The 24,870-nt window shown below is 40.2% G+C and overlaps 1 protein-coding gene and 1 non-coding gene across 2 annotated transcripts; both read right to left on the bottom strand.

Annotated features, from left to right (window-relative positions):
• Positions 1-2,199: 2,199 nt before the first annotated feature.
• Positions 2,200-3,159, bottom strand: OR13F1 (olfactory receptor family 13 subfamily F member 1). Its single transcript, XM_002708141.3, has one exon. It carries the CDS (start codon positions 3,157-3,159, stop codon positions 2,200-2,202), a length of 960 nt encoding a protein of 319 aa, XP_002708187.2.
• Positions 3,160-13,331: 10,172 nt separating this feature from the next.
• Positions 13,332-13,514, bottom strand: LOC127485376 (U2 spliceosomal RNA). The gene has a single exon (XR_011385920.1). It is a non-coding gene; the product is annotated as a U2 spliceosomal RNA (small nuclear RNA).
• Positions 13,515-24,870: the final 11,356 nt, after the last annotated feature.

Here is a 24,870-nt window from a genome sequence, read left to right as displayed (position 1 = left end):
GCCTGTTGAGCCACGGCGCCGGCCTCCCACAAACATTTTGAAGTATGCTAGTATAAAAGTTTTAAGCTCCAGAGGTAGACCCAATTCCTCTCTAATTCCTTATTGTGTCTGAATGCCCAGGATGTAATGTAATAGGAAAGATAACAAAGACAAACTAAATGGAAGAGATAAATAGTTAAGCAAAATAGTTGTACATGGAGTATATTATGGTGAAATATTTGAGAAAAAAATTTTTCAGTGTTGCAAGTTCTTTTAGTTATATGAATGTTATTTATGTTAATAGAGATGTAAACAAATTGGTTTAATCCCTCTCCTCCTCCAAAGCAATTTGGATTTATATTAACAAAAAACATAAAAGTTTTCTATTGAGAATCATAGAATAGTTTTTTGCCCTTGATTAAGTAAATGCTTCCTGGAAATTTATTCTAAAATATAATAAAAAAGAAGGAAAAATCGTAGGACCAGGTCTGTGGTGCAATGGGTTAAGCTAACACTTGAAATGTTAGCATACTGTACGGGTGCCAGTTCAAGCTCCAGCTGTTCCACTTCCAATCTGGCACCCTACTAATGATCCTGGGAAAGCAGTGGAAGATATCCACCATGGACACCAATGAAGAATTATTACATGAAGCTTATGAGGTATAAAAATGTCACATCAATACCTTTTTAAAAAGGATTTATTTTTATCTATAGAAACAAATAAGATGAATAAGTGTATTCTCAATGTTTGATATTACCTGAAAACTGTTTTTGAATTGTTGCAAATATTGGGTGGGTAATAGGTTCAATACTTCTTCCTCTCCTCCGTCATCATACTGTGGTTACTCTTGTCTGATAGTAAAGTGTTCTAGTAAAGATGAAGATCAGAACAATTGTGTTGTCTTTATCCATTATGTATATTTCTAATCCCTACCTTTAGAGAGATTCTCCATTAACAGAACTAGACATCTGATATCTGAGAAATAAAAATTTTCTCATGTGTCCGAAGGGCGCTTGAATTAAGATCACCAGGACAGTAATTATTCCTTGAATTCTTGCCTTCTACAAGGTTTCTTCCTAACTCTATTCAGCCACTGCAGAGTCCGTCCAGGCAAGTTCTGTTTTGCTGGAGTTGGGAGTCTCTTGTTATAATTATCTGTAATTATATCATCTCTAAAACCTGAGGCTCAGGGAAATTATATCCATGGTTGCAAGAGACACCTTCTCTATAGGATAAAGCCATCAGTTACATAAATCCAAAGAATCTTCTCTGATAAAGAGTAAGTAATGTGTCCATTATTCTCATTCCCTAGATCCAGAGAGAGTATATAAAACAAAAAGAAGCATGTCAATATGCATTATGATAAAATTATAATTTTTGTAATGTTGCTGACAAATATTAAATATATTCATGAACTTTTGTACAATATGTGTCAGTATTAATAGGGCATTTTTTCTTCAATGTAATCACTTCAGGATAAGGATTGTTCTTCAGTTACAATTGATCGATTAAGAAAATAATAACATAAATATGTTCATGATTTCACTGAGACCCTCCAATCACAGTAGGAGAGTATTCTGACATAGATACATCAAGATTTCCTTTTGTTAGACCTCTGCTCCACTTCTTACATAGCATTAGAGTTGTGTAAATCTTTACTATGCTACCTTTATACACACAGATGTTTACTCATCCTAAACATATCCCAAATAAACAAAAGCACTAATGTATTTTATCAAATCTAAAGCCATTTTTCATATTTTGACACCTTGGAAACTAGGAAGATTCCAAAATTAATGATTTATGAATTTTTTTATTTATTGTATACATCTTGAATTACATGTACACTAATTTAAAATACCTATTTCTCCTTAAATTCAGGGACAGTTGTAAATCAGAGTAAATTTGAAAGTTCTAGGCTCAGAATTTTATGTTCTTTATATGTTATATTCATGTTATGCTACAACTGGACACTGAGATGATGCAGCAAGTAAAAGTGAAGTGATAGGCAATGTCAAATTTTAATGTTACGTTGATATTCAATAAGGCTACCTGCCTTCCTAGAAACATGACTAATTCAGTGTAAATATTCATTAACATACAAAGGCAAATCAGCATAGGGGGCATAATAGGGAACTCCTGTTGAAAATGAGTACTCTTTACATTTTAGTTTTATTAACTATGGTGTGTTTTTCCAGATAATATTTAAGATTCCAGTATTATTTCAGGATGGAAATTAAGACAGTATTAAAAGCATTTCTAATCAGTAATTTTTTCACAGCTACTTTTACCTCTTTATTGCGTAAGCTATAAATGATAGGATTCAACATGGGGGTTAATCCTGCATAGACCAAAGCCATACATTTATCTATTTCCTGTGAATCTATGGCTGAGGGCTTCAGGTACATAGAGAGAGCTGTCCCATAGAACAAAACCACCACCGTCAAGTGAGCCGCACATGTTGAAAAGGCTTTGCTTCGACCATCCACTGAGCTGATTCTCAGGATGTTGGTGAGGATAAATGCATAAGAGATACATATGAGTAGCATTGGCATAGGAAGAATAAGTATGCTGATCACCAGCATTATTAACTGTGCCATAGAGGTATCTCCACAAACCAATTTCAGGACAGCCAAAATCTCACAAGCAAAGTGATTAATGATGCTGTTTCCACAGAGAGACAGCTGCAGCACAGATAGAGTTTCTACCAGGGCAGTGAGGCATCCTGTCACCCACGATCCAGCTGCAATCTGTACACAGAGCCTCCTGTTCATGATGATGGAATATCTCAGGGGGTTGCAGATAGCCACGTACCGATCATATGCCATCATGGAGAGGAGTATACACTCGGTGGAGCCCATAGCTAGAGATAAGTACATCTGGGAAGCACATCCTGAGAATGAGATGGTATTTTTCCTTGAAACAAAATTTACCAGCATGGGAGTGAGAGCAGAAGAAGTGTACCAGATGTCCAGAAAGGAGAGATTACTGAGGAAGAAATACATGGGAGTGTGCAAATGAAAATCCAGGATGGTAATGGAGATCAGAACAATATTGCCCAGCAAGGTGGTCAAGTACATCAGCAGACAGAGAACAAATATGATTATCTCGACTTTGGGGTAGTGGGAAAATCCCAGGAAGATAAAAACTGTTCCAGTTGTCCAATTTGCTTGAAACATTTTATTATTTAGTCTTTGTATGTACACACATGGATTAATGTCACATACTAAACATAGGTAAAACAAGGGACATCCTCCCCCTCTTTGCATTTCATAGCATTTCCCCCTTGTATTAATTTGTAGTTTGTGCTTAAAGCTTTCTCTACATTTATGATAGAATAGTAAGATGTATTTGAAGTAATCTGTCATTAGTAATATTTGAGCCTGAAGTCAACAGATAAATCCACATCATTTTTGCTTCAAGATTTTCTTTTGGCAATGTTAATGTGGGAGGAAGGCTTATTCAAGAAACATCATGAGAAGATGAGACAAAAAAACATTTTTTTCTTTTTTCTCCCAAGCCTAATTTTTAACTGATGTATGGCTAGATCCTATATTTACCTATGAGCCATTGAGGTGGTTTTCTTCCTCTAGCTTGGCAATTGTCTTCATATTTATGAAATATTCTGCTTTCCACGTTCACAGTTTCTTCTGCCATTTCTAGAGATGTATCCAAAATTATTCAGGAAATACAGTGAACAAAAAAAATTAGATTTCTGCAAACACAAATTAATTAACTGAATGAAGACTTTGAACATTTAGACATAGACCCAGAGTTTCCTTTTCAAACCAAAGAAAACAGTGAGAGAGTCTCATGGTGGGAGACACATAATAGGTACATCTTTCATACAGCTGGAGTTGACTTGTTGTCTATGCTGCAGAAATACCCTCCAAAGGACCAGCCTCTGACTATCTAATGTGACTTATTTGTTGCTTTTTGAAAATTTTCCAATCATGTTGCAAATTAAAGTTATAAATCTATTTATACAATATTACAAATTCTGAAACTCCAGGGACAATGTCCCATAGATCCAATTATAATCAGTAGCTTCTCTGGTGTAATTGTAACATTGTTTCTTTCAGGTCTGTTTTGAGGAAGGAGAAATTTCCCCCTTGAATTTGATGAAATCAGATGATTCTGATTCTTTCCAACACAATGGATGCTATGAGTAGATAGATGCATAGGTAAACATATATACATATAAATATACAATGCATCTTTTCAAACTTTATTCTCATTGCTATAAAATCAGTCAAGCTGGTTAATTTAAATAAAATTAAGGTTGGTACGGCACCTTTTATAGATACAGGACATGGGGGTTAAAGGTTGAGGCAGGTCTGATCCTCATTGGTTGACCTTTAGGCACCTGCAGGGACCTTGACAAGGACTTTTCGTTCTTGGAAATGCGGGTAGGGACTCTCCATTCCCGGAAGTGTGGGCATTCTCTCCTTGTGGATCCCAAAGCTACCAATTTGGTTTTCCCAGCATCTTTTTTTTTTTTAAGGAATTTATTAAAACAAGAGTCTTAGGGTTACAAAAAATGCATGATAATTGCTACAACACAAATTTCATCAGTTTTTATGTTGTATTAATACAAAGAGATTCCCTATATTTCATAGATACAATTCTAAAAGTATGATACATCCCTCCCTCCCTCCATCCCTTCCTTCCCTTTTCTTTTCCACCTCTCCTCACCCCTCCTCCTCTCCTCTCCACTTTTATTTCTCTCTCTTTCTTGTTTTCTTCATTTTAATTTTTTGAGATAACATTTTAATTTACATTATATTCAAAGGCTTAATGCTGCAGTAAATAAAGAGTTCAATAAGTAAAAAATAAAATAAAAAGCCCATAGTTCAGTGGGAATATAGACAAGGGCCATAAACAATAATCAAAGACATGAATTTTGTAGTAAATTTAAAAATAATCAAAGGTCATTAAAATTATAGTAGTATGTAATTTTTTTAAGGGAAAGAGTTTATTGGGGGAAACCTGACAGACCAGAGGGAAGGGGCAAAGAAAAAAAAAGGGGAGAAGGAGAGTGTAAGAGAGAGATGAAGAGACAGGCAGAGATCAGGAGACAGAGAGAAAGAGAGCCATGTGTTCAGCAACAGGTCATTTTAAAACTTTGCAGGGAGGCAGGCAGGGAAGTAGGAGCAATTAATTCCATTAGGATGGAGTGAAGCTTGACACTGCTGGTTGGGCCATGTGGCCACCTGGCTTCCAGCAATGGCAGCAGGGGCTAGAGCCTAGGAAGGTGTCAGGGTGTAAATCATGCTATAGATAAGACTGCACCATGGCTCATTAGGCTAATCCTCCGCCTAGCAGCGCCGGCACACTGGGTTCTAGTCCCTGTCAGGGCACCGGATTCTGTCCTGGTTGCCCCTCTTCCAGGCCAGCTCTCTGCTGTGGCCCGGGAGTGCAGTGGAGGATGGCCCAAGTGCTTGGGCCCTGCACCCCATGGGAGACCAGGAGAAGCACCTGGCTCCTGGCTCCTGCTTTCGGATAGGCGCAGTGCACCGGCCGCAGTGCGCTGGCTGCGGCGGCCATTGGAGGGTGAACCAACGGCAAAAGGAAGACCTTTCTCTCTGTCTCTCTCTCTCACTGTCCACTCTGCCTGTAAAAAAAAAAGACTGCACCATTTTACTAACATTCCCCCCTTTTGTTTTTTATAAAGCAGGAGCTGTAAGGGATTACATTAGTCTCAAAGGTCCAGGATGGGTAGAGGGATGATGATCTGTCTTTAGAGCTACTTCCTGCTGACATGGGGTGAGGAGGTACTCTTCGCTGGCATGGGGTGATGTCTCAAGCTGCTGTCTCCTGGGTGGGAAGCATTTGGTTGACTGCCTGGTTGCTGAAGTCTTTGGTTTGTTCCATTATCAATTCCTGTAAACACTTAAACAGACACAGTAATATAAGACAGTGTGAGATTAGCAACCAATGGTCCTAAGAGTGGTATTAACCAAGTAATGAGAGGATTTCATAGAGGAGAGGAAATAGAGGTGGGGTCTCTGGACCCTTGTGAAGACTATTTGATGGACGTGGTTTAAAGCTGATCCCAACCAAGACTGGGAGAAAAGCCACTCATCTTTTGCAGGTAGAGGGGTTTGCCTTTAGAGAAATTCTGAACAATCATACAACATTAAGTGGGGGAGAGGACCGTCAATACACACAGGTCAGGAGTAGAGCCATTGATTTAAGAGTAGAGGCTATGATTATAAAGGAATGAAGGCCAAGTGGGCTAGACAGGGTCTAGAACAAAGGACAGAGTCATTATTAGAGGACCTAAGAAAGGTGCTAAGCCACAAATAAGTTTTCTGATTGAGAGGCAAATAGAAACTGACAGAAGGAGCTTGGTAATAATCTGGTGGGCTTTAGGGCCTTGTCAGTTATGAGGCCCAGACCTATCTATCTCTTTACATAGGATACAACTTAAGGGAGGTGTGCACCTCTTAGGGAAGGCAATCTGTTGACCTCCATTACCTAGCTGGCCTGGGAGGAGAGTGGCATCTCATAGTATGTCATTCTTAACTACTGGCTTGTCAAAAATGTAAAACAAAGTTTGACAAAACTATTTACAACAGAACTGACACACGGACTTTTCTTTTTTTGTTGTTTTTCTTTGATTTTTTTTTTTGAGTTTAGCTCCCACATACTAGTATTTGTCTTTCTGTGCCTGACTTATTTCACTCAGCATGATGTCCCAAATTGCACGAATTTTGATGCAAATGGTATAATTTCATTCTTATAGGTGAATAATATTGCACATTTTCATTATATGCTCATCTGATGATGGATATCTTGGTTGTTTCCATATTTGGGTTATTGTGAACAGTTCTGCCATAAACATGATAATGCAGGTATCTCTTACAATGTATTCTTGTCTTTAGTGGGATTGCTGGATCATATGGCAAGTCTACTTCTAGTTTTTTAAGAAATCCCCAGACTGTTTTCTGCAGTGGCTACACTAATTTACATTACTTTAGCAGTGTATAAGAATTCCTTTTACTCCACTTCCTCACCCGCATTTGTTACTCTGTTTTTTGGATAATAGCCCTTCTCATGGGGATGAAGTGATTATCTCATGTGGTTTTAATTTACATTTCCCTGATTGCTAATGATATTAACCATTTTTTTCATATATTTGTTGGCCATTTGCATTTCTTCTTTAGTGAACTATCTAAACAGGAGCTTCACACATTTTTAAATTGGATTGGTTGTTTTTTAATTGTTGAGTTTGTGATATATTCTGAATATTAATCCTTTGTCAAATAATTAGGTTGCACATATTTTTTCCCATTCTGTTGTGTCTCTTCACTCTATTGATTACTTCATTTGCTGTCCAGAAGCTTCTGAGTCTGATATAGTCTCATTTGTGTAGTTTTGCTCTAGTTTCCTGTTCTTTGGTCTTCTCCATGAAGTCACCACCTACACCAGTGTCATGAACTATTTCTCTTTTGTTTTCTTCCAGTAGCTTTACATTCCCAGGTCTTAAATTTAGGCCCTTAATACATCTTGAGTTGATTTTTGCATATGATGAGAGGTAGGGATCTAATTTCATTTTTCTATATTTTTTTAACTTTTATTTAGTAAATATAAATTTCCAAAGTACAGTTTATGGATTACAATGGCTTCCCCCTGATAACTTCCCTCCCACTCACACCCCTCCCATCTCCCGCTCCCTCTCCCATTCCATTCACATCAAGATTCATTTTTGATTCTCTTTATATACAGAAGATCGATTTAGTATATATTAAGTAAAGATTTCAGCAGTTTGCACCCAAATATAAACACAAAGTGAAAAATACTGTTTCAGTACTAGTTATAGCATTACTTCACATTGGACAACAATTAAAGACAGATCCCACATGAGGAGTAAGTACGCAGCAATCCCTGTTGTTGACTTAACAATTTGACACTCTTGTTGATGGTGTCAGTAATCTCCCTAGGCTCTAGTCATGAGTTGCCAAGGCTATGGAAGCCTTTTGAGTTTGCTGACTTTGATCTTATTCCGACAGGGTCATAGTCAAAGTGGAAGTTCTCTCCTCCCTTCAGAGAAAGGTACCTCCTTCTTTGATGGCCCCGTTCTTTCCACTGAGATCTCACTCGCAGAGATCTTTCATTTAGGTCGTCGTCTTCTTCTTCTTCTTCTTCTTCTTCTTCTTCTTCTTCTTCTTCTTCTTCTTCTTCAACTTTTCTTCTTTTCTTCTTTTCTTTTCTTCTTCTTCTTCTTCTTTTTTTTTTTTTTTTTTTTTTTTTTTGCCAGCGTGTCTTGGCTTTCCGTGCCTAAAATACTCTCATGGGCTCTTCAGCCATATCCGAATGCCTTAAGGGCTGATTCTGAGGCTAGAGTGCTATTTAGGACATCTGCCATTCTATGAGTCTGTTGTGTATCCTGCTTCCCATGTTGGATTATTCTCTCCCTTTTTGATTCTATCAGTTAGTATTAGCAGACACTAGTCTTCTTTGTGTGATCCCTTTGATTCTTAGACCTATCAGTGTGATCAATTGTGAACTGAAATTGATCACTTGGACTAGTGAGATGGCATTGGTACATGCAAGCTTGATGGGATTGTATTGGAATCCCCTAAGTTTTGTGAGCACCATTTATAGGAGAGATTATCCTTTCTCCAGTGGATTGTCTGGACACTTTTTGAAAAATCAGTGAGATGTGAGTTTGTGGATTAATTTCTGCTGTCTGTTCTATTACACTGATCTATGTGTCAGTTTTTATGCCACTACCATGCTGTTTTAATTACCACAGCTTTTTAGTGTGCTTTGAAATCTGGTAATTGTGATGCCTCCAGCTTGATTTTCTAATTTATGTTTTACTTTTGTTATTATTTTTTGTGTGGGATTATTTTGCCTACTGTGGGTCTTTTGTGATTCCGTGTGAATTTTAGGATTATATTTACTATTCTGTAAAAAATGTCATTAGTGTTTTGATAGGAATCACATTGATTCTGTAGATTAAGTGATATTTTAATGACATTTATTGAATATTTTAATGACTTTTAATAGGCATTTTAATGATATTAGTTCTTCTAATCCATGAGCAAGGAATATCCTTTTTTTGTGTGTTTGTTGATTTCTTTTATCAATATTTTATACTTTTCACTGTAGAGATCTTTCACTTATTTGGATAAATGTATTATTAAATATTTGATCTTTCAGTAGCTAGGGTGAATGGGATTTCTATCTTGATTTCTCTTTTGGAGAGTTCATCATTGGTTCATACAAAGGCTACTGGTTTTTTGTACATTATTTAAAAGCTGAATATTTACTGAATTGGTTTATCAGTTCTGATAGCTTTTTCATATAGTTTGTAGATTTTTCCATGTACAATATCCTGTCAGCTGCAAATATGGATATTTTGACTTTCTGTTTTCCAATTTTGATGCACTTTATTTCTTCTTTCCCCCTAATTACTCTTGCTAGTACTTCCAGTACTAAATTGAATAAGAGTGGTGAAATCAGACATGTTTGTCTTGTTTCAGTTGTAAGGGGATATTCTTTCAGCTTTTCTTCATTCAGTATGATATTGGCTATTAGTTGACCATATATAGGCTTTATGATTTTGAGTTATGGTCCTTCTATACCTAACTCATGGAGTTTTTTTTTTTTTAACATGAATGTGTGTTGAAGTTTGTCAACTGCTTCCTTCAGATCTACTGAGATGATCATATGCTTTTTGTTCTTCATTTTGTTTATGTGATTTATGATATTCATTGATTGGTTAATGTTGAACCACTCTTGCATCTCTGTGATAAATTCCACTAGATTATGATGTATGATTTTGGATTCAGTTTGCTAGTATTTTGTTCAGAATTTTTGAATCTATATGCATCAAGCATATAGGTCTGTAATTTTCTTTTCATGTTATGGCTTTGGTTTTGGTATCAGAGTGATGCTGCTCTCAAAAAAATAAAATAAAAAAGACTTTGGTGGAATTCTATCTTGTTTAGCATTTTGGAATAATTTGAAAAGTATTAGAGTTAGTTTCTCTTTAAATGCTTTGTGGAATTCAGTTATAAAGCCATCAAGTCCTGCATTTTTTCTTGATGGAAGACTTTTCATTACTGCTTCAATCTCATTGGTTATTATGGGTCTAAAGTTTTTCTGTATCTTCTTTTTTTCTCTTTTTTTTTTCTTTTTTCTTTTTTGACAGGCAAAGTGGACAGTGAGAGAGAGAGACAGAGAGAAAGGCCCTCCAATGGCCACCATGGACGGCGCGCTGCGGTCGGCACTCCGCGCTGATCCGATGGCAGGAGCCAGGTGCTTCTCCTGATCTCCCATGGGGTGCAGGGCCCAAGCACTTGGGCCATCCTCCACTGCATTCCTGGGCCACAGCAGAGAGCTGGCCTGGAAGAGGGGCAACCAGGACAGAATCCGGTGCCCTGACCGGGACTAGAACCTGGTGTGCCAGCGCCACCAGGCGGAGGAGGATTAGCCTAGTGAGCCACGGCGCTGGCCTTCTGTATCTTCTTGATTTAATCTTGGTAGTTTTTATGTATCCAGGAATTTATCTATTTTTTAAGGTTTTCCAGTTTGTTAGTGTTTTTTCCTAGAAGTTTCTTATAATCCACTGTATTTCAGTGATGTTTTTTATAATGTCTAATTTTTCATTTCTAATAATGTTTGAGGTTTTTCTCTTTATTAGTTAGGTTAAAAGTTTGTCTATTTTGTTTATCTTCAGGAAAAAAAGGCAGGTTTTTTCTGTTTTTTTTTTTATGTTTCATTTGTTCTTTTCTCAGATTCTTATTATTTCTGCCTGCTGACTTTGGATTTAGTTTGTTCTTTTTGAAAGTCTTTGAAATGCATCATTGTATAATTTATTTGAGAACTTTCGTTGGAAAGGACTTCTCCATCCCCAGCAGGGAGCTAGGTGAGCAGGCTGGAGGGCCGGCGGCCATGACACTGGGACTGCTCCTTTGCTTTTAGATTTTCTGTATCTTCATGATATTGTATGCTTTCTCTGCTTCTATTGAGATAATAATATTGATTTTGTTCTTTAATTTGCTAATGTGGTATATCACATTGATTGATTTGTGAATGTTGAACTATCCCTGCATTTGGGGATAAATCCCACTTTGGGTGGATGATTTTTCTGATGCATTGTTAGATTTGATTGGCTAATATTTAGTTGATTTTTGCAACCATGTTCATCAGTAATATTGGTCTATAGTTCTCTTTCTGTGTTGCTTCTTTTCCAGGTTTGGGTATTAAGTTGATGTTGAATTTGTAGAAGGAGTTTGGGAGGATTTATTTCCTTTCAATTGTATTGAATAGATTGAGAAGAATTGGAGTTAACTCTTCCTTAAATGTCCAGTAGAATTCAATAGTGATTGCATCCAGGTTCCCAAGGGCTCTGCAGAGAGGTCTCCTTTCCGGGGAGGGGGACCAGCCAGGGACCGGGGTCGGGATGCTGACGGCTCCTTCTGCGGTCCAGGCCGCCTCCGCACAGCAGCCCTGCCCTAACCATCCTGGCTCAGGTGGTCCTCAGCACCCCTGACCTGTCTCGTGGGGCTTGCCATTGCCCCCATGTTCAGCCTAAGTACTGGTCTGCTTTTGTGTGACCACGAGGTAATACCCGGTGATCCCAGTCACCCCACGACCTTCCCGCTGGGTCCTGCCCGGCCACCCTGGGGCCTGAGCTTCCAACACGTGACACTTTGGGGGACGAACCACATCCAAGCCACACCAGGCTGTCTGTGCCTGCACCAATGGCGCAGTCTGAAGCTGTCCTTGGAGTATGTCGTCGCCAGGGGAGGGCTCCCTCCAGACAGAGGGGTGGGGCCCCGGCTTCCCTGGACGCTCTCCGGGGCTTCCTGCCTCTGCTCGGCTGCGCTTTGGGAATGGGAGCCAGGACAAGTGGGTGGCGCTGAAGGGCCTGGGCCCGCTCCCATCCCCTCCGCATGGGGAAGACCTGCCCCTTGGACCCTCCATCTTTTCGTCTGAGTCAAAGACGCCGTTCTCATGGGGTTCTTCGAGACCTCTGGAGGGGAGTCCAGAGCTGGGGGTGACCCAGAGGCTGTGGAAGCCTTGGGTGGTAGAGCAGAGAACCGCCACGTTTGAGTCTGGACCTCACAGGACCCAGCCCTCCTCAAGCCTCAGTTTGCTCAGCTGTGCAATGGGGCCAGAGGACCTCCCCACTGGGTACACAGCTGCACTCCTCACCACAGCCCCGGGGGTGTGGGCCTCTCCTCGTGTGCAGAGCCGGCCCTCCCACCCTGGGACCAGTCACCTGCTTGGGTCTTCCCTCTGCACGACCTAACGATTTCTCCTTTCCTGTCAGGTCTGAAGACAAAAATTAAGAGACATTTCATAACGCAGAAGTACAAGCAGCAGATCGAGAGCCTTTACCAGTGACCGCGGCGGCGGAGCTGCTCCCGCTGTCCTGGAGGTGAGGAGCCAGTGCCAAGCGTGGCTGCTCGCTGCAGGAGCCCGACGGTAGCTCCTCCGGGGCAGGCAGGGCCGGGAGCAGAGCCGCAGAGGCCACGCATGCACGCACACAGGCAGCTGCGGTGGGCTCGGTTCCCTCCAGCAGGGCCGTGGTAGGGCATGCAACCCCCCCTCCCCCCAACTGCCTGTGCTTCCTGCTTTGTCCTGTCCACCGTGGCTCTCAGAGGCCTTTCTCAGACACGCAGGGCCCAAGTGCGGCTTCCCACCGACTCGGCATCAGGCGCGCTGGCCCTCCAAGGGGCGCTCAGAGCGTGGACTGAGCTCCTGGCCCCACCACGTCTCCCCTCCCCCACCCCAGTCCACAGGGGCCCTCTGTGACACCTTGAGTTGCTGCTGCAGCCCAGGGGCCGGGTGCAGCTCTCGCCTGGGCACACCGTGGCCTTCCGAAGCCCCAGCCAGCCCCACTGTGGTGGTCTTCTCAGAGTCCGGGGGTGGCGGGGGCTCCCACAACAGGAAGGATCGTCCTGGAGTCCTGTCTGAGGCCGAGGCGCTGGCTGCGGTGGCCCCTCCGTGGCTTGGGGGGGGGGCTGTCTTCTCTCCAGGTGGCTCTGTGTCCGTGTCTAAACAGCCCCTTCCCATGAGGACACCAGTCACGCTGGCTCAGCCACCCTGGGCTGGCCTGGGGCCAGGACTTCCAGCAGGTGCATTCTGGACCTGTGGCCCTTGCTCGCTGTGTTAGCCCTCCACGCCCTTCGCTGGCCAGGGTCTTGGGGATGGGTCCCGTTCAACGCATCACATGCGCCGCTCCCCATATTTTGCAGTATTTCCAATTCCATTTTGCGGCTGAGCGAGCGACTGGCGCGCGAGTGTGGGGTGGGGAGTGGACCCCTGCCCGGCCCTGTCCAGCGCGAGTTCCGTCTGAATCGAGGTGTGCCGTCAGGGAAAACACACGCTGGGTTTCCAAGGCTCGGGAGGAGGAAAAAAAAAAACAATATAGAAATAGTATTATTTTAAAACTTGATCACATGTTGAGGTGATAATGTTTGGGGCATCCTACTGTTACATGGAATTTAGTAAACTGCTAAGAACAGAACAGAGACTACACTTGATCTTAGCCAAAAGGCCGAGAAGGGATGGAACTCTGTGAAATTAATTTTACTTGTTTCTTTTTTTACGTAGCTACTCAGAAAGTTTTAGTCGCGTGAGTGGAGTGGCCCCATGTTTTCCTTGGAAGACGCCGCTCCACGGCCCTCTGTGAGGGCCCTGGGGCTGAGGACAATTTATAAACAGACCCGCTTGCTCAGGAGGACCATTGGTGGATCTGACTGCCGAGAACGGACCCGCGTTACAACTGTGTCTCTCCTCTTGCAGCTTCCAAGAGCAAGGTCCCACTGGCAGGCGCCCTGGCCTGCATCTGCGGGAGGTCAGTTTCCTGGCGGTGCAGCTGGCCGGGGGCGCCCTCGCCTGGCCCCATCTCCTGAAGCCCAAGGACCCTCACAGGACCCACAGGCTGTGCATCTTCAAGGCCCGGGCCCAGGGCAGCCCCGGGGTGGGGGTGACCGATCACTGGCTGGCTCGGGGGCATCCAGCTGGGTTCTCCCCTCCTCTCTCCCCAGGGGACTTAAGAACTGGGAGCCACGCGGACACCCTGCCAGGCTCTGATAATAAAGCTTTCTGGTCAGCCGTGATAATTTCTTTATCCAGTCAACAGTTGATGGACATGTGGGTTGATTCCATATCTTAGCTATTGTGAATTGAGCTGCAATAAACATGAGGATACAGATCACTCTTTCATATTCTGATTTATTTTCATTCAGATAAATTCCCAGGAGTGGGATGTCTGGATCATATGGTAGGTCCATATTGAGATTTCTGAGCTATCTCCATACTGTCTTCCACAGTGGTTGCACCAGTTTACATTCCCACCAACAATAGATCAGGGTACTTTTTCCCTCACATCCTCACCAGCATTTGTCATTTGTTGATTTCCGTATGTGAGCCATTCTAACTGGAGTGAGGTGAAACCTCATTGTGGTTTTGATCTGCTTTTTCCTGATGGCTAGTGCTCCTGATCTTTTCTTGAGTGTCTGTTGGCCATTTGAGAGATATTTCTTAAAACTCAAGGAAAAGTGACAATCAGAAGGCTAAAAGTGCTGAGCAGATATTTCAGCACCAACTTGCCACAGAGACAGAGCTTGGCATTCAAGTCCCACCGAAGAGAGTCCCTTAGTAAATGCTTGTGGATTACCATTGAAACCCAAGTCTCTTATATTTGTGTCTGACAGGCATTCTGCTCCAGAATAATGGACGTGGTCTGAACTGAGATGTGTAGTTACCTCACAAAGCAGGGAGAGAATTTAAGAGACCAATTGTTTTATACCTCACTACATTCTGTATCTTATGTGACATTATTAAATGTCCATATATTATAGTTTATGGGTTTATTCATTGTTAGTATTTCTTTTATCCAGAGACACTCTGTAAAGGGTATTCAGTAATTAAGGTTACTTCATCCTCCCATTAGTCTCTGCATAATGTTCTTGTTGAAAGGGAATCTATAATGGATCACAAGACTTTTCTTCTCTCTACAGGGATTTTCCTCCTGGGAATGGAATAAATGGATTGTAGGCCAGGTGTATCAATCCTGCATCCATTAACAAATAGAAATTTTCTGCTGTTATGTTTTTACAACTTACATTATGTGATTTAATATTAGTTCAAGATGAAGTGAAAGCTGAGGTGCTATAATGTAATCACAAGAGAAACCACCATAAATCCTGACAATAAATTTAGCTAAAGAGATAATAGAAACAGTACAATAAACTAAAAATTGGTTAATCAAAAATAATATAGGATAAAACAAAGAATAAAAATAGAAGAGACAATTATAAAAATATAATAAGATGATAGGCTTTATGCAAAATGCATTAGTCATTACATTACACATAAAAAGGCTATTGCCCAACTGAAAGATTATGAAACTTTTTTTTAAAGACTGAAACTTGAATTGCTTGTTTGTTTTGCAAATTTACTTTACACAATTACAGCTAGGTTGAATGCTAGAGTAAAATATGACAAAGACAAAATGAAAGAAAACTGTGATGGCTATATTAATACCAGATAAATTAATTTTAAAAAGTATTTCTAGAATAAATGGGAAAAAAGGTGAAATCATTAAGAACACATTAAGATAAAAGGTAAATATATACAAAGAAACAACATAGTTTTATAACTAAGGGGAAAAGAAATCTGAAGTCATATCTATATATTTACAGCTTTCACCCTCAGTAATTAGTAGAATAAATAGTGAAAATTCAGTATGAATTTTGAAAGTTGAAAAACAGTCAAATTGATAAAATACTATTGACATTCACGGACCATGCATTACTGTTTTAATCAGAATATGCTGATTATAAAACACTCAATATATTTTGGAACACTGAAAACATAGAGTGTGTATTTATGAACACAATTGAATTGGAAACTAATAACAGTATAATAATTAGAAAATTCCAAGTGTGCAAATTAACTAATATACTCTTAAATAAATGATGTGGCATAAGAGAAATCACACATGAAACTAAAATATATTTTAAACTGTATAACCATTTAAATGCTACATGTTAAAATTTGTAGGTTGCAATCCAAGCAGTGTTTAGAAAAAAAAAAAAAGGATAGTTTCAAAAAATTTCATAAAGAAGGATGATTTTAAATGTTATGTAAGATTTCAACAGAAAATCTGGGGGAAAAAAGAGCAAAGTAACTCAAAATACGTAAACCAAAATAATCAGGAGCAGAAATAAATACAAGAGAAAATAAAAATACAATAAAAAAAATGAAGCCAAATGTTGGGTGTTTGAAAGGTTAACAGAATCAGTTACCAAACTGATTAAAGAAAAAATGAGAAAGCACAAATTAAACATTTCAATAACAAAAAAGAAATATTTGTGCACTTCCCACAGATACTTAAAGGTGAATTTATTTATTATTTCTAATAAACTCAAAACTTTGTATAATTCTCAAAAATTTCTACATACCAAGACTGAAACCATAAGAAATTTAAAAAAGAATAGATCTTTAACAAATAAAGGAATTTATCTAGTAACTGAAGTCTTCTCTACAAAGAAAACTTCAGACTTGGACAGCATTACCAGTGAATTATTTAATGTATTAGTTGGCAATGTTACTCTTACAAAGACATTTATACAAACTTGGAAAATGGGAAAGATTTTTGTATCAGGAGGGAACTTTTCCACACCTTGTTTATGATGCCAATATACCTTGGTACCAGAAAAATCTGACAGGAATATTATGACAAAAGAAAAAAATACTTTAATTTTAAGCTTTTTATTTAGTGAGAGAAATGCACAGGAGAGTGAGGGCTCTATCTAAGGGAGAAAGAAAGGTCTAGAAACCAAGTTGGGACCATAGCAAGCTGAGAAAAGCCCAGGAGCCATGTGCAGCAAGCTTTTCGTATGAGCAGCCATAAACAGCTTATCAAAGGCAGAGATCATGTGCGTCCCAAAGGCCATGTGCCCCAAAGCCATAGGACAACAGGGAGGGGCCCACCATATTCCAGGCCTTTTATTCACTCCCAAAGGGGCATGGTTACATGGCCTGATTGGCAGGTGGGGACAGATAGGGGGATGAGATCACATAAAGGGCGTGGTTAAGGCATGGTCTTCCAGCTCAGGAATATAATCAATTTTATCCTATCTGCCTGCCTACATCATTTCCCCCTCAGAGATTCCATTCCTTTAATCTAAAGGGATGTTTAAGGGTATAGAATCATCATATCTTTTTTGTTTAAACATTTTTTTCTTTATTAGACAAGTAGAGTTATAGACAGTGAGAGAGAGACAGAGAGAAAGGTCTTCCTTCCATTGGTTCACTCCCCAAATGGCTGCCATGGCCCGCACTGTACCGATCCGAAGCCAAGAGCCAGGTACTTCTTCCTGGTCTCCCACATGGGCGCAGGGGCCCAAGCACCTGGGCCATCCTCCACTGCCCTCCCAGGCCACAGCAGAGAGCTGGACTGAAGAGGAGCAACTGGGACTAGAACCTGACACCCATGAATCATATCTTCTATAGCTGCTTCCTGCTTTGAGGGGCATAGTGGAGGCTCTCCTTGTCCTGAGTCTGGAAGTCTCATCTAACAAATTTACTTTATGAGCTGGAGCAATTTAAGTCATTGCCAATGGCTGTGTCCCCTGTATGGCCAGTTATTCCCAGAAGTTGTTGAGTTCGGAAACATGTTTGTTAATTAGCATAAGCAAAATTGGAATAAAACCAATTGTGAGTGGTGTGTGCCCCTTAAGATGGAAAGATTACCCTTATGTAATTTATAAAACCCATTTAGCTTGAGCATAGAGAATTACAATAGAAGAACCCAGCTCTCTGCTGTGGCCAAGGAGTGCAGTGGAGGATGGCCCAAGTCCTTGGGCCCTGCATCCCATGGGAGACCAGAAGTACCTGGCTCCTGCCATCGGATCAGTGCGGTGCGCCAGCTGCAGCGTGCCAGCCGTGGCGGCCATTGGAGGGTGAACCAACGGCAAAGGAAGACCTTTCTCTCTGTCTCTCTCTCTCACTGTCCACTCTGCCTGTCAAAAAAAAAAAAAAAAGAGTTTTATTGTCAATAACAGTTCCCAGAGAGAATTAAGAGGCAGGTACAGCATGTCTGCCTTAAGGTGCGGCCGTCTTGATGTGACAAAAGCAAAAGCTTTACGTATCTTTTTGCTTGTGAAGAGGTCACTGATTGGCTTACAGGACTAATCAGGCGTGTCCTTTGAGTTCACCTGTGAAGACTTAAGAGGTGGACATTTAATCCTCATTTTACTGAGGTGGTCATGCTCAGTAGCACTGGGTAAGGTCTCGTCCATTTAAGCTGCAACTGCTCTGAAGAGGATCTTTCTACGAATGGCTTTCTATGAATGGCTCCCCAATTTGGAGCTTCTGTTAAAAGCTCCTTCATTCCTTGGAACATCTTTTGTAGCTCCCCTGTCCAGCACAGTGTGTCTGTGTCAGGGCATTTTAAAGCACATATAAAGGTTTAGACTCCAAATTCTGGAATCTATATTCCATAGAATTCTGCCATCAGCGATTCCCAATATTGGATCTTCTGTTAAAAGTGCCTTAATTCCTTGGAACAACTTTTGTAGCTACCCTATCCAGCACAGTCTCTATATCAGGGCCTTTTTAAAGTTTTATACAAAAGCCTGGAATCCAAATCTTGGAATCCAAATTCCACAGAATGCTGCTGTTCCCAGAAATCTCCCCTTACCTTGACTGAGAGAGCACACTTTTCTTTAGTTAGAACATATGGCAGGTAATCTACCTCTTGTTTAGAAACCTGAGCTTTGGAAAGTTCTGTATCCTCGCTTTCCCAGATTTGAGTTTAGTGGGATGCAGAAGAAATTATCCCTTAGGCAAGGGTTTAGCACACAACAAGATGCTTTGAAAAAACTGTCTCATTAGTAGCCATGAGGCCTTTAACTATTTTTGTATTTTGTATTTGACCTTATGTTAAAACATATGAGATAGGAAGATCACAGTGATACACGAATCCAAGAGTTCATGGTTGAGACAATTAATAAACTTTAAAGAAACACCTGAGAATACGGGCAATTGAACTTGACATTTGGACATAACTAAAACTTATGATGCATAAGAATATAACATGCTAGAACAAGGTAAATCTTCAGAAACAAGTTTTACCATTAATGCTAATACTGTAGCTCTTTGAGGACAGAGGTCCTGCATGGGAAGTTAGTACACAGTTATTCCTATTGTTAATTTAACAATTAACATTTTTATGTATGATGTCAGTGATCACCCGAGGCTCTTGATGTGAGCTGCCTGGGCTATGGAAGCCTTTTAAATCCACTAACTCTATCAGTATTCAGACAAGGCCATAAGCGAAATGGAAGTTCTCTCCCTTTGGGAAAAGTACATCTTTGATGACCACTTCTTTCCACTGGAGTCACCCAGGGAGGTTCTCCATGTAAGGACACTTTTTGCACAAGTGTCCTAGCTTTCCATGCCTGAATGGTCTCGTGGGCTTTTCAGCCAAACCAGAATGCCTTTAGAGCTGACTCTGAGTCACTGAACATTACTTATAGTGAGTGCCATTCTATGAGTCTGCTGTATGTATTTTTTCCCATGTTAGAGCATTCACTCCTCTTTAATCCTAATTATTATTCTTACCAGACACTTACTCCTATTTATATGGTCACTTTAACATTTAATCCCATCTATGTGATCACTTTAAACCTTAATCCTATCTATATGATCACTTTAAATCTTATCTATAAGATTTCTTTAGCAATGAAGATGTTACTTTTACCATGTAGCTCAAGGGGATTTGGGATCCCATGGCAAATTTTTAACTGTATCCTTGTAAGTAAGTCGGCAGAAATGCATGCTGAGCTATACGGCTTTACAGTTTCTTTGTAGGATCTAAGAAGATGCAGACAAAGCTTTTTGTGAGCCTAATTACCTTTAAGCATTTGACATGGATACATTGCATTAGTTGTAATTCCTTAAGCATGTGACTAAGCAATTTCTGTTCTACAATACAAATCAAGTTCTGAAATGTCATTAAAACTAAGAGACCCATTTATTGGCCACTTTTCCCTTGCTCTTTTCCTGCTCTTGACTGAATCATTTAATCAAGGGACCCCAGTTTAAAATTACTGTTAGGTGCTATAGATAAGAAGATGCAGACTTAACAATCCTTAATACAATATTAGCAAATGATATCTATTATTATAGCAGAAACTAACTGTATCATGAACAAGAAATGTTACCTCAGTAAGAAAAGGCTAGTATAATGTTTGAATATCTTTCAAATTATCATTTTATCAGAATAAAAGAGAAATTTTCACTTGACATGTCAATATATGCTTAAGTGCAAAAAATGGGAGAGATTTACAAATATTCAAACAATATTCATGATAAAATAAAATCCTTTCAGCAAACTAGCAACAATAGGTAAATTCTATAATATGAAAAATGACAGCTAAGTGTGTATATATACATATATTCTTATTTTATGTCTATTAATCACATATGTGAATATATGTAACTATGAGGGTGCTTCAAAAATTCATGAAGAAATGAAATGAAAGATGTTTGTTTTGGTGAAAAAAATTCTGAAGTGACCTCTTACTGTAGCATAGACAATGGAGGACAAGACTCAAAGAGAGACTAGATTAAGGATAATTCCATGTTAATTTAATAGGGAATCCAATCAACATGAGAAACAATAGGAGGTGACTAAGACTTGAAACTGAGGATTCGACACTGACACTGAGTTTGAAGAACAAAGGAGGAGCAGGAATGAGTGTGTTTGATATATAGGGTGCTATCCAGTCAAAGAGGAACCAGGAAGATTAAAGACACTTACTTGGAGTGATGGCAAGTAATCCAGACCTGAACCTGAGAGGTGGACCTGATTACCTGCCCAAATGTTTGCTTGCTCCAGCATTGTGAGCTCATGGAGAGGCCCACTTGTCTAAAGAAGAGAGATGGATGTGGTTTGGTGGTACAGAGGGAAATTGGGAAGAACAATTACAATTTTCTGTAAAACCAAATGAGATTTTCTAGCACTTCCACTATGTGCCCCATCTCTGGCTGTGGCACAAGTTGAAAACTTATTGGGTACAGTTGAGCATGGAATTAATCAAATAACTCCTTGCGAGCAGTGATGTTGAAGAAACAGATGAAGCAGAACCACAACTGTGTGTCCTCTTAGTAAAAAACAAGAATGGTAATAGGAGAGGGAGGAGGAAGAAGGGTTGTCGCTCCCCCTCTTCGTGGAGGAACGACACTAAACGCTGCCTAGGCTTCATATCCGAGTCACAGCACCATTATGTCGCTCCCCCTCTTCATGGAGGAACGACACAGGACCCTGCGCTGTTCTTTTGTCTGCTCGGCCCTCCCCGGGTTTGCTGCTGGTTCTTCCCGGGTTGGCTACTGTCCCTTCCACCTCCTTGGAAGGGCGGTTCCCCCTGCCACATTCCCCACTTCTGTGGGGGAGCGGCACACCGCCGGCCGGCTCTCTTGGGGGCTGCACAGGTGTTCCTTCAGATGTTCCTCTTAGATGTTCTGGTGCATGTTGTCTCTCTCCTCCTTTATAGTCCTCTTCCACCAATCCCAACTCTGCTACCCACACGCCGAGTACGCTGCTCTCCTCCAATCAGGAGCAGGATCAGCTCCTGCAGGTCATCACTCAAGTTGGCAAGAGGCAGCTGCGTAGAAGCTGTTTCTCCCTTCTCAGCGCCATATTGTGGGAGAGCAGATGCATAGAATAAGTCTTAATCCGAGTAACTTAGTCTAGTCCGAGTTGCTCCCAGTTGCTCCCCACAAAGGGTGGGAAAGTGGATGGGAGGGTGGGTAGGGTGGGAAGAATCACTATGTTCCTAAAGTTGTATTTATGAAATGCATGCCATTTATATACTTTAAATAAAAAGGTTTCTGGGGGAAAAAAGATATGGGAAACTCCCAGGAAGGACCAGTGAGTTGAGACATATTTTTTGCTTAGGTGATCCAGACACTGCAAAAATCAGCATTTCTAATACTTCCACTCCTGGCCTTACTCCCAACAAAAACAATTACAACATTAATGAAAAACACAACAAAGTAAGAAGCAAATACCACTTTTCCCTTGCTCTTTTCCTGCTCTTGAATGAATCATTTACTCAAGGGACCCCAATTTAAAATTACTGTTAGGTGCTATAGATATGAAGTTAATGGAGTCCTCCCTTAGATACTGTCATTGTCTAATCAAGGAAATTAGTATAGTGGGAAAAAAAACCTGTCAGGCACAAGCGTAAGAGAGTAATCTTTGCTGTGGCCTGGGAATGGATTACAAAGGGCATCATAGAAGAACCTTTGCTAGTGTTGAATTTGGGACATTATTAAGATCTCAGTGAGTGTATGGAAGAAATCTTCAAGTCAAGTAGAACTATGTGTTCAAAGTAGGAGTTGTAAAATGTTATTATGCATTCCAGAAAAAATAAGTGATTAGAATAACCAGGTTATCAATTGTGAAAAAAGGAGTAGCAAGTGGTAAAGTTGGAATTTCCTGTGAGTAGTCTATGCCAGCTTAAGGGTTTATAGTTTGCATTTTAGATAATGGAAAGGAAAATAGTTTGCATTTAGATAATGGAAAGTTTTTAACCAGAAAAAAAAAAAGCCAGTATCAATATGACTTGAATTTTTAATAAATCACTTTGGCAGGATTGTGAGAAGGGATTGGAAATAAGTTAAGATTGACCTTAAAACTCATTCAATTAAAGTAGTTGGGGGGAGTTTGAGTGCTGAGATCCTAATAGAAAGATGCAAACTTGTATTACTTGGGTTATACCATCATCTGGTGTTCAGTGCATAGTGTAACTCCATTCAGGGAGTTAAAACAGCATAGTTAAACATAATTTGGGAGGAGATGAAAAAAATTAAAATGAGCTCTCAGCCAATCCTAATGTGCTCACACAGGTGCTTACTTAAATGACTTATTTTGACAAGTTTTAGAAGTTCCTTGGAACAATACCAAAAAATTATGGGTGATGAGCATCGAGTAGCTAAATGCCCAATTCAGTGATCTCAGGAGGATTGCGAGCACAGCTAAACCATGAGTGAAATGACCTCCTGAATAGATAGGGTTGAGGAAATTCCCCTGATGCTTTACTGATTTTTCCTGAAGAAGAAGGTTGTTGGGGCAGGCATTTAGTACAGCAGTTAAGACACTGCTTGTCATACCTGCATTCCATATCAGGTCCCTGGATTTGAGTCTTAGCTGTTCTCCCAATTCCAACTTCCTGTTAATGTATACCCTGTGAAGCAGCAGGTGTCACACAAGTAGATGGATCTCTGCTATCTATATGGGATACCCAGATGGAGTTCTGGGCTCTAGGATTTGGCCTGGCCCAGTCCAAGCTGTTGTGGGCATTTGGGAAATGAACCAGAGAATGCAAGTTTGTCTGTCATCTGTCTCTTTCTCTGCCTTTCAAATAAATAAAAATAAATTTTGAAATAAAGAAAAACAAACCACATAAGGTTGTTTGCAGTGTGAATGAGGAATAAAATTCCAGGCAAAGCCAAGAAGTCTGAAAGTCATGGGAATGAGAGCCAAGTAATCCTACACCCACAGGGAGAGAGGGAGGGCTGTGCTGATACAAAAGATAATCAAAGGTCAGTGGGATTTTGCATGCTTCTAAAAGCACAGCAAGGGAAGGATAACTTCATTTAAATAGACACTAACTCCTTTACGTTACCTGGTTGTCTATTATGTGAATAAGGAATTTTAGTCAGCTTTTTGTTATTACAATTGTTGAAATGTGGTAGTAACTAAATACATATTTGCTAAATAAATAAATACTTCATCACAAAAGTCACTCTCCTGCAAACAGACACAAGGTAATAGTCTAGGAAGCCTACACAGGTCTACCCTGATTACAAAATGGCACACAGCTCTGTGTGTCAACTCTATACTACTGCACTTCTCTTGGTATAGTTTTAAATATTCCTTTGGAAGAATTAAATACAATTCAATTTTTGGTAATTTATACTCTTGTACTTATTTATGTTTGAAATTTTATTTATTTACTTGACAGGCATAGAGTCATACAGGAGAAAAAGAGAGAGAAAGTTCCCATTCATTGGGTTACTCCCCAAATGACCAAAACAACTGAAACTGGGCTGTGCCAAAGCCAGGAGCCAGGAACTCTGTCCAGATCCTCCATGTGAGTGGAAGGACCCTGATTACTTGAGCCCTCACTACTGCTTCTGAAGGACTGCTTCAGCAAGAAGCTGGAGCCAGGAGTCAAAGCTAGGTTCTCTGATAGAGGGCTTGGCTGACTTCATAGGCTTCTTAACTGTTAGGATAAATAGCAGCCTTCCCCCTTTTAATTTTTATTTAACATGTAATTCTTGGACATTTTATGGGGTTAGTTTCAATACTTCAGCACATATACATAGCCTAAACTGGTCAGGCCAGGCAAGATACAATTCTTGTATTTCTGTTACACCTCAATATAGCGAAAGGTGATTTACATTTAAGCTCTATGATGTTAGTCTCCTTTATTGCCACTAGATGGCAAAAAAGACTCGTGTGTCTTTGAGGCCATTCTACTGAAGACAAATTCACTGGTTTGGCTTTCTTCCAAGATACTTATATTTACAAATAAGTTTTTACTATTTTTGTTCATATTATTTTAAAATTAAACTATTGAAGAGAGTTGTTATTGTCTTATGCCAAAGATGAAATACTAAGTAATCACTGAGATGTAGACTATGGAGAATAGAAGTACATAGAAGGCTCCATCCTTTTCCTTAACCTTATCCATCCTTGTCCTTGAACTTATCAGTGTCTCTTATATTAACATACCAGTCAATAGATGTCTTGCCTGGCCTTTGGTTGTGGTAAATATAGGAAAACTCTATAAGGAGTACTTGTTTCTATAATGCTAATTCTGCTTCTGCTTTGTGTTAAC

The sequence above is a fragment of the Oryctolagus cuniculus genome, chromosome 1 (assembly GCF_964237555.1).
Source record: "Oryctolagus cuniculus chromosome 1, mOryCun1.1, whole genome shotgun sequence".
Lineage (NCBI taxonomy): Eukaryota > Metazoa > Chordata > Mammalia > Lagomorpha > Leporidae > Oryctolagus > Oryctolagus cuniculus.
The sequence above is the reverse complement of the archived record's forward strand: the minus strand, read 5'-3'. Positions and strand labels throughout refer to the sequence as shown.

Excerpts from the sequence above, each read along its gene's own strand:
- OR13F1 (XM_002708141.3), bottom strand. The coding sequence starts at position 3,159 with ATGTTTCAAGCAAATTGGACAACTGGAACAGTTTTTATCTTCCTGGGA.